This window comes from Hevea brasiliensis, chromosome 11, assembly GCF_030052815.1.
Source record: "Hevea brasiliensis isolate MT/VB/25A 57/8 chromosome 11, ASM3005281v1, whole genome shotgun sequence".
NCBI classification, from domain to species: Eukaryota; Viridiplantae; Streptophyta; class Magnoliopsida; order Malpighiales; family Euphorbiaceae; genus Hevea; species Hevea brasiliensis.
In genome coordinates this window covers 73,489,694-73,501,081 of record NC_079503.1, presented here as the reverse complement: position 1 = coordinate 73,501,081, position 11,388 = coordinate 73,489,694, and the positions used below count along the sequence as shown (strand labels likewise).

At 32.0% G+C, this 11,388-nt stretch overlaps 1 protein-coding gene across 1 annotated transcript; it reads left to right on the top strand.

Annotated features, from left to right (window-relative positions):
• Positions 1 to 1,890: 1,890 nt before the first annotated feature.
• LOC110665897 (F-box/kelch-repeat protein At1g51550) lies at positions 1,891 to 7,159 on the top strand. Its single transcript, XM_021826199.2, has 2 exons — positions 1,891 to 2,913; positions 5,900 to 7,159. The coding sequence occupies exons 1-2, from the start codon at positions 2,490 to 2,492 to the stop codon at positions 6,856 to 6,858; spliced, it is 1,383 nt and encodes a 460-aa protein (XP_021681891.2). The 5' UTR covers positions 1,891 to 2,489; the 3' UTR covers positions 6,859 to 7,159.
• Positions 7,160 to 11,388: the final 4,229 nt, after the last annotated feature.

Genomic DNA, 11,388 nt, shown 5'->3' with positions numbered 1-11,388 from the left:
TATTAGATTCAAATCAAGGTCAAAATCATATTAAATAACTTAAAAATCAAGTCTAAATTAAAAAATCCATCAAAACTCAAAATCAATCTGTTCGAATCGAATAGAACTGAAATATAGCCGTTCGGTTCAATTTAATTTTTTATTCATTTCGATTCGATTCAATTTCTAATATAATAATTCAGTTAATTCAGTTTTAATGATTTAATTTGGTTTAGTTCCAACCAAATGCTCAGCCCTAATACCATAGTACCATACAAGAGAAATGAACTTAGCTTTCAAATTGTTCCACTTGCACTTCATGGGTTAATTTGGTTGAAATTAACACTTAATGAAATAATCAAAATTTCATACTTCCATTATTTTTTTACTATATGATAACTAAAGCTCCTAATTGAAATGTCAACTTGGATTTTTTAATCAAACTCAAAATAAGAAAATGGCCAATTCTTTTTTTTTTTTCTAATTTTTATAATATGAGAATTATTGGTTACAAAAATAATTTAATTTAAGACTTTGTTCAAAATAGTTTTGCTTTTAAGGAAAATAATTCTTGTTTTCCTTGGGACAAATCCTGCCCATTAAAAAATGCCTTACAAACTGTTAGATTTAAAAAAAAAAAAGAATTATTAATAAATAGTTAAATTATTTTAACAGTTTTATTTTTTTTTAAAGATTTTATTATGATTAGAAAAATTAATTATACTAAATATGAATAAATAATATCATAAATGGGTACTTTATTATTATTATTATTATTATTATTATTATTATTATTATTATTATTTTGAAGATGCAATCTTGCATCAAAGGTCTATAAAGAGCAAAGCATACAAACTAGGTCTATCAACATACGAAAGGAAAACAGAAGTCCACACAGTGTGGCTAGAGACAAGCCCATCAAACCAAACCAACTCACAAATCAACCCAACCCCAACCTAGAAACTCTTGGTATATAGAGAATAGCATAACTAGAAGAGTACACCGCCGACCACCTCTATGAGTTGCCATTGCTAGAAAAGCTAAGCCGAGATTGAAGCTAACCCATCATTAGTTCAATAAGGAGCAACCAAACGTCGCCCACCACAACATAACCTTTCACCCATCAGCACAAACCTCCATATTTCTCCACAAACCTCATTACTCAATTCCACCTAGCAAAAGGGTGCTGTCGCAGAGCTCTCCAGCTCGCGTAGGCCAATGGGACAACCTTCACTGTCATGGTTTAGAAGCAAATCCCAGAGATGCCAGATAGCTGAAGTAATAATTGTCCTTTTGATACTCAAAGTAGACGCAAAAGACCAATCACCAAATGACACCCTTTAACCTTCAAATAGCTAGCACAATGGCCAACCCCACGCTACAAACAAGCCAAACAGAAATAGGATTCCAAAGAAAAGCTCTCACCATTCACCCCTGCAAAAACATAATCCAAAAATCCAGCGATAAGGGATAGCTACCCCAAGCTTGTTTGGAGAGACAAATAATGATCGCTTTCTCTACCCTAAAGGGTAGGGAAAGCCAGGACGAGATCTCCTTGGCGATACCAGGATTTAAAGCCAAGCAACCAGTTGAGAGAAAAATGTCTCTTGAAATAAAAGAGAGAAAGCAATCTTGACTAGATATGAAAAAATGAAAAATAAACGGGTACTTTATTATTATTATTATTAATTTTTTGCTCCTATACTTTTAAAAATAGAATATTTAATTTCTTAATTTTACTTTTACAACATACTTAGGTTATTTTGTATATTTTAGACATTGGTATTTAAGATAAATTATTATTTACTCTATGAATATTATAATATTTACAGTTTCATCCTTAATTTTGTAATTATTTATAATTTCTTCATCTACTTCTCTCTCTCTGCAGATCTCTCTCTCACTCTCTCTCTCTCTCTCTCATTTATCTGTTTCTCAGTCTCTCTCCCATCTTTTTCCTCTCTTTCCCTCATTTCTGTGTCTTTTTTTGTTCCCTCTCCATCCCATCAAAGAGAGATAGATACAGAAAGAGAGAGAAAAGTAGTGAGGGAGAGAGATGGATAGAAATGTGAGAGGGTGGACAAAGAAGAAAATGGGGGGAGGCGGAAGAAACATTAATGAGAGAGAGAGACAGAAAGAAGAGAGATAAAAATGAGAGAGAGAGAGGCAAAGTGATGTAAAGAAACAACAAATAATTATAAAATTAAAGGATAAATTATAAATAATTGTAATATATAAATATATAGTGATTAGAAAGATGTGAGGTTTCCTTGTCCCCAATCCGACAAGAGCAAAGAAGAGTACAGAAAGAAGCAGGCTCATAATGTCAAAAAACAGACAAAAGAAATGGTTCCTCCTCATTTCTCAATCCTCATCTATCTATATTCTATCTCTTTCAAACCTAATAATTTTACCAAATCATCCCATTTTCGCAACACACCAAACCCATTTTACCATTCAATCCAATCCATTAACCATACCCTTTCTATTCCAACAATCATACCTCGGCCATGGCTACTTCTTCCATGGCTGAGACCGCCAGCACCAGTGGATCATCATCTTTATCATCTCCAATTATTAACTTGGCTCCTGACCATCTCTTCTCAATCTTACTTCTACTTCCCATAGATTCGATTCTCTCGTTTTCTATGACCTGCAAGAGATTCAGGTCCTTCACAAGCTCTGATGCTCTCTGGGAGTCCATTTGCAAGAGAGACTGGGGACCCACATCAGTTGATGCCCTTAAGTCTTCTGCCAATAATCAAAACTTGTCATGGATGAGGTTGTACAAGCAGGTCTCGCAGCTTGACTCGGTTACTTGCCATAAGTTGTCTGACGCAGATCCTGAATCGGTGCTTCCTAAACCCAGGGCTTCTCACTCTCTCAACTCTGTGTCTGATTGCTTGGTTTTGTTTGGTGGCGGCTGTGAAGGAGGTCAGTCTATCTTTGCTTTGTTTTGGTTGATTGTTGGTTCTGTGATTTTTAAGCTTTATTTGCTGGCTAATGTGCTTTAAAGTTGCTGTTGAAATAGTGGCATTAGTCATTAGTTTATGATGCATCTAAACATGGATTTAGGTTTCTTGGTCAATTCTTAATCATCTCAAGTATATCTCTATCTTGCAATCACATAAACTGTTGATCCTCTTTGCTTTTGTGAATACATTATAAAGTTTATTTATTATTCATTATAATTAGTAATTATGTTTATTTATATGTACACAAGCAATTCTGAGTCTACCCAGTTATTAGAACTCACAACCTGCTTCAGTTGAATCAATTTAATGCAACCTATTGCTTAATAAGGTAGTCATCAAGTATATAGGTCCTGCAGAGAAAACACAGATGCAGGTCTTCATGAATTATTACTAGTAAGGCAATGAAGAGATATCCAAATATCATTTCTTAATCATTCTCAAGTTTGTCTCTATCATGCCTGCACGCAAACACACTGTTGATTCTTTTATGCTTTTGTAATACATTATAAAATTTATTATTCATTAAATTGGATAATTATATATTTGTATTAACATGGATTAACTCTGAACTTCCAGCAAGGTTTATAAACTTATTCTTGATTTACAAGATGATTAGGGAGAATTGATCAGGTGGACTTTTTATGGGGGCCGTTAATAGATAATCCATGACTCTTGAATTTATTAATGGGCTTGAATGCAACCTGTGTTTATTGATGACAGACTAAGACTTAATCTTACCTTTTTAATGCTTATGAAAACTATACATCTAAGATTTATTCACATGACATGACAATAGATAAATGGTTTTTAAATTATCAAAGTTAGCATAGTAATATCTTATATTATATAAGGCATAATGGATTCTTTTAGTACATTTTTCATCTCTCTCTCTCTCTCTCTCTGTGACTATATTTTCTCTCAATGGACTCCACCACATATATCACATCACCTGCAAGAATCCCCTCAGCAACATTTACCAATTACTCCATGCTCTCAACACATATCTCTTCCCTTTTCACCACTTGGTATGGGAAGGGGACTCTATCACTTACTCCCCTCCCGCTCACCCTTTTACACACCTACTACTAAAAAGTTTTACATGTAGATTAGCCCTTTAGGATTACTTGCTCTTTTTACTGTGCCTCTCCCTAAATTCATTCCTTCTTATTGATTTACATGCATAAAAGACTACCTCTCCCCCTCGACGCTAAGAATCCTCATCTATAGCTTTTGACAATAATTATGTGCTCATTTAGTAGAATATAATTGACACGGTTAAATATTAATAAGAAAAATTAAAAGCAAATTACACTAAAAATTTCGTTTCATTATATTACATTACCAATATTTTTTTAGGATTTTTTTTTTTAAATTTATGTGATACTGAATAATGAAGAAAAACCATAGATGTTCTTTCCTTTTGCATCTCTTTTTAACATATACATAGTATTTTTTAGCATGGAGTATTTTTTAGCATGTTTCAATTTGGTTATTTCTTTCTCTTGGAACTGGAACCGAAGTTTCGGGTCGGTTCTGCTCTTAGTAGTTTCAGTTTGGGTATCAATTATACTTCAGTTCCAATTTCGGTTTTGGTTCATGCTTCCAAAATTATAGCATTTGTATCTTCAAACAGCACTAAAAATCAAAATAACAACACTAACATCAAAATAAAATATCAACAAAATAACGTCAAAATAATTTTTTTTTTCCTTTTAACAAAATAACACCAAATAAGATAATTAAAGACAGCAATATTAACATTAAAGTAACAATCCTCATATCAAAATAAAACCATGAGAGAAACACTACGATTAGTGATAAACCATCTGTATATAATTTCCTGCATATTAAGCTATGATGAAATCAATTGCACACACTCATATATGCCCTTAATTATAAGTATATTATATAATGTATCTTTTAGCTAGTTTTAATCATATAATCTTTAACTAGAAGATAAATATATAACTGAAGATTATATAATTCAGTACTAAAAGATATATTATGTAATGCAATAATACTCTTATAATTAAGGTCTATAATTTAATACATTTATGACTAAACTTGTTAAGAAAAGCTGAAGGAATGAAAGATAGTATTACACTTTATTATAGTCCATAATTATAATTATATATACACACGTTACAATCTTACATATGTATAAAATTGATTTCGGTTTCGATTTTTCAGTTCATTTTGGATTTCGATAAAGAACCAAAACTAAACTAAAATAGTAAAATAAGTTTGTTCTGTCCCTACAGTGTAGCTTCTTCAATTTCGATTCAGTTTGGTTCAATTCTCGGTTCGGTTCGGGTTGAATTGAGACCCATGTACAGCCTTAAATTATATAGGACAACTAATTTAGATTAACATTTGATAGTCCTAGTCAATGGATGTGCTAAGAATAATTTGATTTCTATGATTAAATTATTATTATTTCTTTAATTTACCATGAGCAATTCCTTTATTTAGATACATAATTAGCATACAAATAATATATATATTTATTGTTATTTGCTTATAGACCATCCTTTTGTGGTTTTGTGGTCAATAAGTTCTATATTCATGTGTTCCAAAAGAGAAGAGGACGAAATAGCCAGAATGTATTAAATTAAATGTAAGTTCCATATCGCACCAAAAATATTTGAATGACATTGTAAAATATAAGTTTTAAACCACATGTAGACAACCTTTATTGAATCGTATATATAAATATAAGTTTCAAAATGCAAACCTCCATTGTAGAATGAAATCATAAAAATATTTCATAGAATCATTCATTTAGAACCACTTTGTTGCTATAAAAAACTAAGATACTATCTGTTTTGCTGCATTCAACTTTTTAACTACCAAAATAAATTTTGAAATGGTCTCTTGATCAAATTTGATGAGTCCAATTGTCTTTATTTTAATTAATTTAAACATATCTTTTCATGCTTTTGCAGGACGCCATCTTGATGACACATGGGTGGCATATCTAGGGAATGGTGTTCGAAGGACCTTCAAGTGGCAGAAGGTTGATTCAGGAGTTCCAAGTGGCAGATTTGGGCATACATGTGTTGTTTTTGTCCATCACCTTGTCCTCTTTGGAGGGATTAATGATTGTGGGATCCGTCAAAATGATACATGGATTGGGCAACTAGTCTTTAGTGATAACCTCTGTATCTCACTCTCATGGAGACTACTCAATGTACAATCCCATGCACCACCACCACGAGGGGCTCATGCTGCATGTTGTTTTGATCAAAGGAAGATGGTTATCCAGGGAGGAATTGGGTTGCACGGCGTTAGATTAGGTGACACTTGGGTTTTGGAACTTTCAGAAAATCTTTGTTTTGGAACATGGCACGAACTTGTTGCTCATCCATCACCTCCTCCTCGTTCAGGACACTCATTAACGTGCATTGGAGGAACTAGAATGGTTTTATTTGGTGGAAGAGGATTGGGATATGAGGTGTTAAATGATGTTTGGCTGTTGCAGATATTTGATGGTCAGCTAAAATGGGTGCAGATGTGTTTTGAATTGCAAAACATACCTGAAGGAGTCTCGCTCCCACGAGTTGGTCATTCAGCTACGCCAATTTTGGGAGGTCGCGTGCTAATATATGGAGGTGAAGATTCATACAGACGTAGGAAGGATGACTTTTGGGTGTTAGATATTAGTTCAATTGTATACACTCAAGTTCAGCCAACTGCATTGCGTGCAAATATGTGGAAAAGGTTGAAGTCAAAAGGTTATAAACCAAAGAGCAGGTCATTTCATCAAGCTTGTGCTGATAATTCAGGGCGTCATTTGTACATGTTTGGTGGGATGGTGGATGGCGTACTTCAACCTACTGAGGCATTTGGGTTGACATTTGATGGGGAGCTCTTCCTTGTGGAACTTTGTTTTAAACAGGAATAGAAAGGTACTAGCCTATCATGGAGTACTTTTGAGAATGCTGTTCTATTATAGGCTTAGGCTTGCATAAAATAGTTCTCTCATATGCCACATTAGTTGCTGTCCATATGTTTCATGCATCAATATTTATAGTAATAAGTGGCTTTTAGGACTTGTTTATGATGTTGAAATAATCTTCTATATATAAAGAGAACTTTACTAGAGTTCAACAGCATATTGCATGCCTGTTGTGGTGGATATTTTATATACGCCAAAGTGTTCTTGCATTCAATATTTCAGTCAAGCTTTTCATTGTTTGTAAGTATTTCTATTAGTGCTTGGATTAAGCTTAAGTGTAGTGATAATCACTTGGAAGCATTGTTCATTGCTTCTTTTGTTTTATCATTGTGCTTGGTAGAATTCGTCTCACGTGCATCTTAATCAATTCCTTTGCTGATTTGCCAAAGATTGTAAAGCGAGTCTGGCCTATTCTATCTTCTACAATTACACTGAGTTGATACCAATATAATACGATTATTTTATTTTTTTTATTGAAAATAATCTATCTATAGAATATATCTAAAATGTTAATCAATATGTATCAAAATGAAAACTATTTAGAAATGCTTTATTTGCCCATGTGGCATTATATATATATATATATATATATATATATATATATATATATGACCTGGCCATTGGTTGGTTCCGGTCCTGAGCCGGAATCGCCAGTTCAGCTAGCTTTATGGTTCGGATTGATTCCAGTTTGAAACAGTTTTGGTTCAAAACGGTTTCAATTTAAAACGGTTTGATATGGTTTCAGTCTAGCTCGTTGTTTAGCTCGGTTCTAATATGAAAAATTAAAGAGATTCAACATAATTTTTTTTTTAAAAAAAAAAGGAAAATTGTGAATCAAGCTAGTTTTGGTTTAGAATGGCAATTTTGAATTTTCATGACAAACATAAGTGAGATAAAAGAAAGCGTAGCACCGAATCAATCAAAATGTAAGTTTTTGAACAATAAATTAGGGTTGTACATAACATTGTTGCATTGGAAGCTCGCGCATCTTGGTGTGCCAAGATAAACACTCTAGCCTAGCCTCATTCTTCCTGATTGTTGTTTGAGGTTGAACCGTGTCCTCTTGCACCTCTCTTAGCACTGACTAGCCAACTGTGTTCCACCTTGTATATTGTTATGTGTAGGTTGTGCCACCTATGGCACCTTAAGACAATTCTTAATAAAATTTCTCATTTGCCCGCATTAGAAGCAGGATCCACACAATCCAAGGTGCTGTCTTCCACACTTCTGGTAAGTAGGCCAGCTTGGTCTAGTAGATCCTTCACTCTGGAAACTGCTGGTCTGACTAGAACTATTTCACTTCCTATTGCCCTTTCCTTTCTCAAGTCAAAACAGTCTAGAGGATTGCTCAAACTTGTTGAAACTGGAAAATTCCAACGTTTCAATCTTAGCCTTCTTTGGGCTAGATCCTTCTGATTTTAATCTCAAATTCTTCTCTATCGCTTGGGCCATATTTATGACCTTGTGATATGGTGAACCTCCCATGGCAAGAATTAACGTTATGTAGTCCTCTCAAACTCGTACATCTTCTCACTTTTGGTACTCTGTGGGGTTTCCTCGGGCACAAATGGCTGGTGGAACTCGACTAATATCATCTCTCTCATTTTGGGCTGCATTCGTTTTAGAACCAAATGGCCAACTCTTCATTCATGGAGAAACCTGCCATCTGGATAGCCACTGTTTCTGAAAATTCCAAAGTGTTACATAATCTTTTTACCTCAAATGAGAAGGTCATCAGGTCCTCTCCTTCCTTTCCCTCGTAAAAGGAAGGTCCCAAAGCTTTATACTTCTGCACTGAAGTCTTTCCTTCCACCTGTCAACAGCCATATTCTTTAACTTTAAGCAAATAGATAAACCTAAAACTAGCCATTCCAAAAGTATTAAAACTCAAAAAGATAGGGTTTAGAGTTACCAAATTGAGGAAAGAAGTATGATTTCCCTATGTTTTTCTCTCTTCTATCCAAAGCTTTAACATATATCGGCTAAGAGTGCCAACTGTGATAGCGTGGAATTTTCAACAGGGTGAAGAAAGAACACTCTTTTAATATGAATTTTTATTTGGTGAAATCAATATACATACAAGGATTTTATTATAACTGTGGTGGGATTCATGTGAGACCCACAACAATCATGGTTACAATAAAAATTTATGTGGGATTCACCACAATCAACCGTTACAATAAAATTGCTGTACATACGTTGATTTTATTGGATAATTTTTCATAGAATACGCATGAAAAAAAAGGGAAAAAGATAGGCTTTTAGAAGCCTTGTCCTGCATATTAACTTGGGTCTGGGTTCTCACCTTTAATTGTATTTCGTCTAAACTTCAAAAATTCCCTAAATGATTCTACCGTTCTTCGAAAAATATGAGACTTGCCAAAAATCTTAGAAAATTTCTAACTTTATTTTGATGCCATTCTTGGAAATTTTTGAATATTACAGAATTCAAATTTTGTGCCATGGACAACATAAAATTTGGATGTTGTGGTTAGATTTTTCATGCTTTATGATTTCATTTTTGTCAAGTTTGATTTCAAAGATTAAGACAGAGCACCCATATAGGATCTTGTTGCCTTATTTTATGTTCCCTTTCTCAGAGTCTTTTTTATAATTGCACAGCCTTGCAATTTCATTTTATTTGCCCATGGAAATTACAGGTAAATGATAGTTTTGGATAAATTGGGTAGTATGGATTTAGTAATTCAATTTAGATTTTTCCTTTTCTTTTTATGGTATTAATTTGATTGACCAAAAAAAATGATGAAAAAAAAAAATCTTTTTCATTTACATTTTGGGTAAATTTATTGATTGAATAAGTGGTTTTTGGTGAAAGTAGAAAACCTTATTTATTTTAGTGGAAGAACAAGAAGAACAATTCTAATTTTGTTGGTTGGCAATAGCAGCAGCAGCATCAACAGACTTTGTCACTATTTGGTATTGAGTTTGGAGAGTTCAAACTGCTTTTCTGAATAAAAATAAAAGTATAATTTTAAATACTGTTAAAAAAATCATTTGAAAAAAATTATTTTATTATTTTAATATTTTTATGATTAAAATTTATCAAATTTAATTTTAAATTATTTTTTAATGCTCTTTAATTAATATATTTAAAAAAATAATTTTCTCAATAACGGTTTTAACAGCAATATCAAACAATTCCTTATTAACTTGAAGAAATAGAAGTAATTTGTTTCCTAAGAATATAACAGAAAATGGAGAGCAGAGACGTTCGTTTGTGTTTCCGTACGTAGATGATTAATTTTCTAGCTAAAATGGTTCATTTTTGTGGCATTTGGACAGGATGATAATGAGTTAGGTTTTTATGGGTATTTCATCTGATCGAATTCTAATAAAACGAGTTTGAAATGGATTTAGATTTAAAATATAAACATGTATCGGATTTAGGTTTTACAAATATAAAATATACTTTTTTATAATAATATTTATAAATTTTATATTTTTATTTTATATAAAATAGAATTTAAATATTTTATGAAATTATTAAAATTTTAAAATATAAATCATTAATAAAAATATATTTTTTTGAAGATTATTAATTAAAATATGAAAAATTAAATCGGCTTAAATATTTTTCAAGTAATAATAATTTAGTTTGACATAGATTCGGATAGTTGTGATAAATTTTAATTAAATTTGAGATAGATTCAAATTTTGAGAATATTAATTATGTTCGAGTGATTTTCGTAGGTATTTTACCTATTAGCATCTCAACATTTAGACTAATTTGATTTATTTTAAAATTATAAAAGTCTATTTGGTTGAAACTTTTTTCAATAATCAAAAAGACTATTAATTAAAGGGCTACAATAGACTTGCTGCCTTAATTTTAAGCTACATTTGATTATCAACAATTGAAATGAGGGGGTTGGTGGTGACGGTGATGGATCAGTGGTGATAGGTTGGAGGTGGGCACCTTTAACTAATTTGGGGTAAGATGCTTCTTGTATGTGAAGGAATTAGAATATTAACTTATCAAGCAGTCAATGATAATGGACAACTAGCACTTTCTATAAATATAAAATTCCTAAGTTCACCAAACAAGACTTAAAACATCAATTTTAAATTAACAAATGTTGCTTTTAATTTTTGCTTTAAAAAAAAAAATTTTTTTTTTGGGCGGATTTAATAACAGTATTTTATAAAATATTTTCTGCATCATTGAGTTGAATATAAATTCACAATTCTAATTTATTAAAGAAAACCTATAAATTATGAAATTCAAATATCATACTTTAAATTCCTCCATCCAAACACAAAATTATAGAATTGGTTCCATTTTATCAGATCCTATCAAATTTGGTATAGTTTGCAAATACACACTAAATTAGTAAGACACAAATAAATTTAACCAACATTAGTTGATATTGCAAAATGATTTCTTCATATAATAATTAGCATACCATATATAAGAATCCACTTTCAAATGAATTTTGTTTTATAATATATATGCAA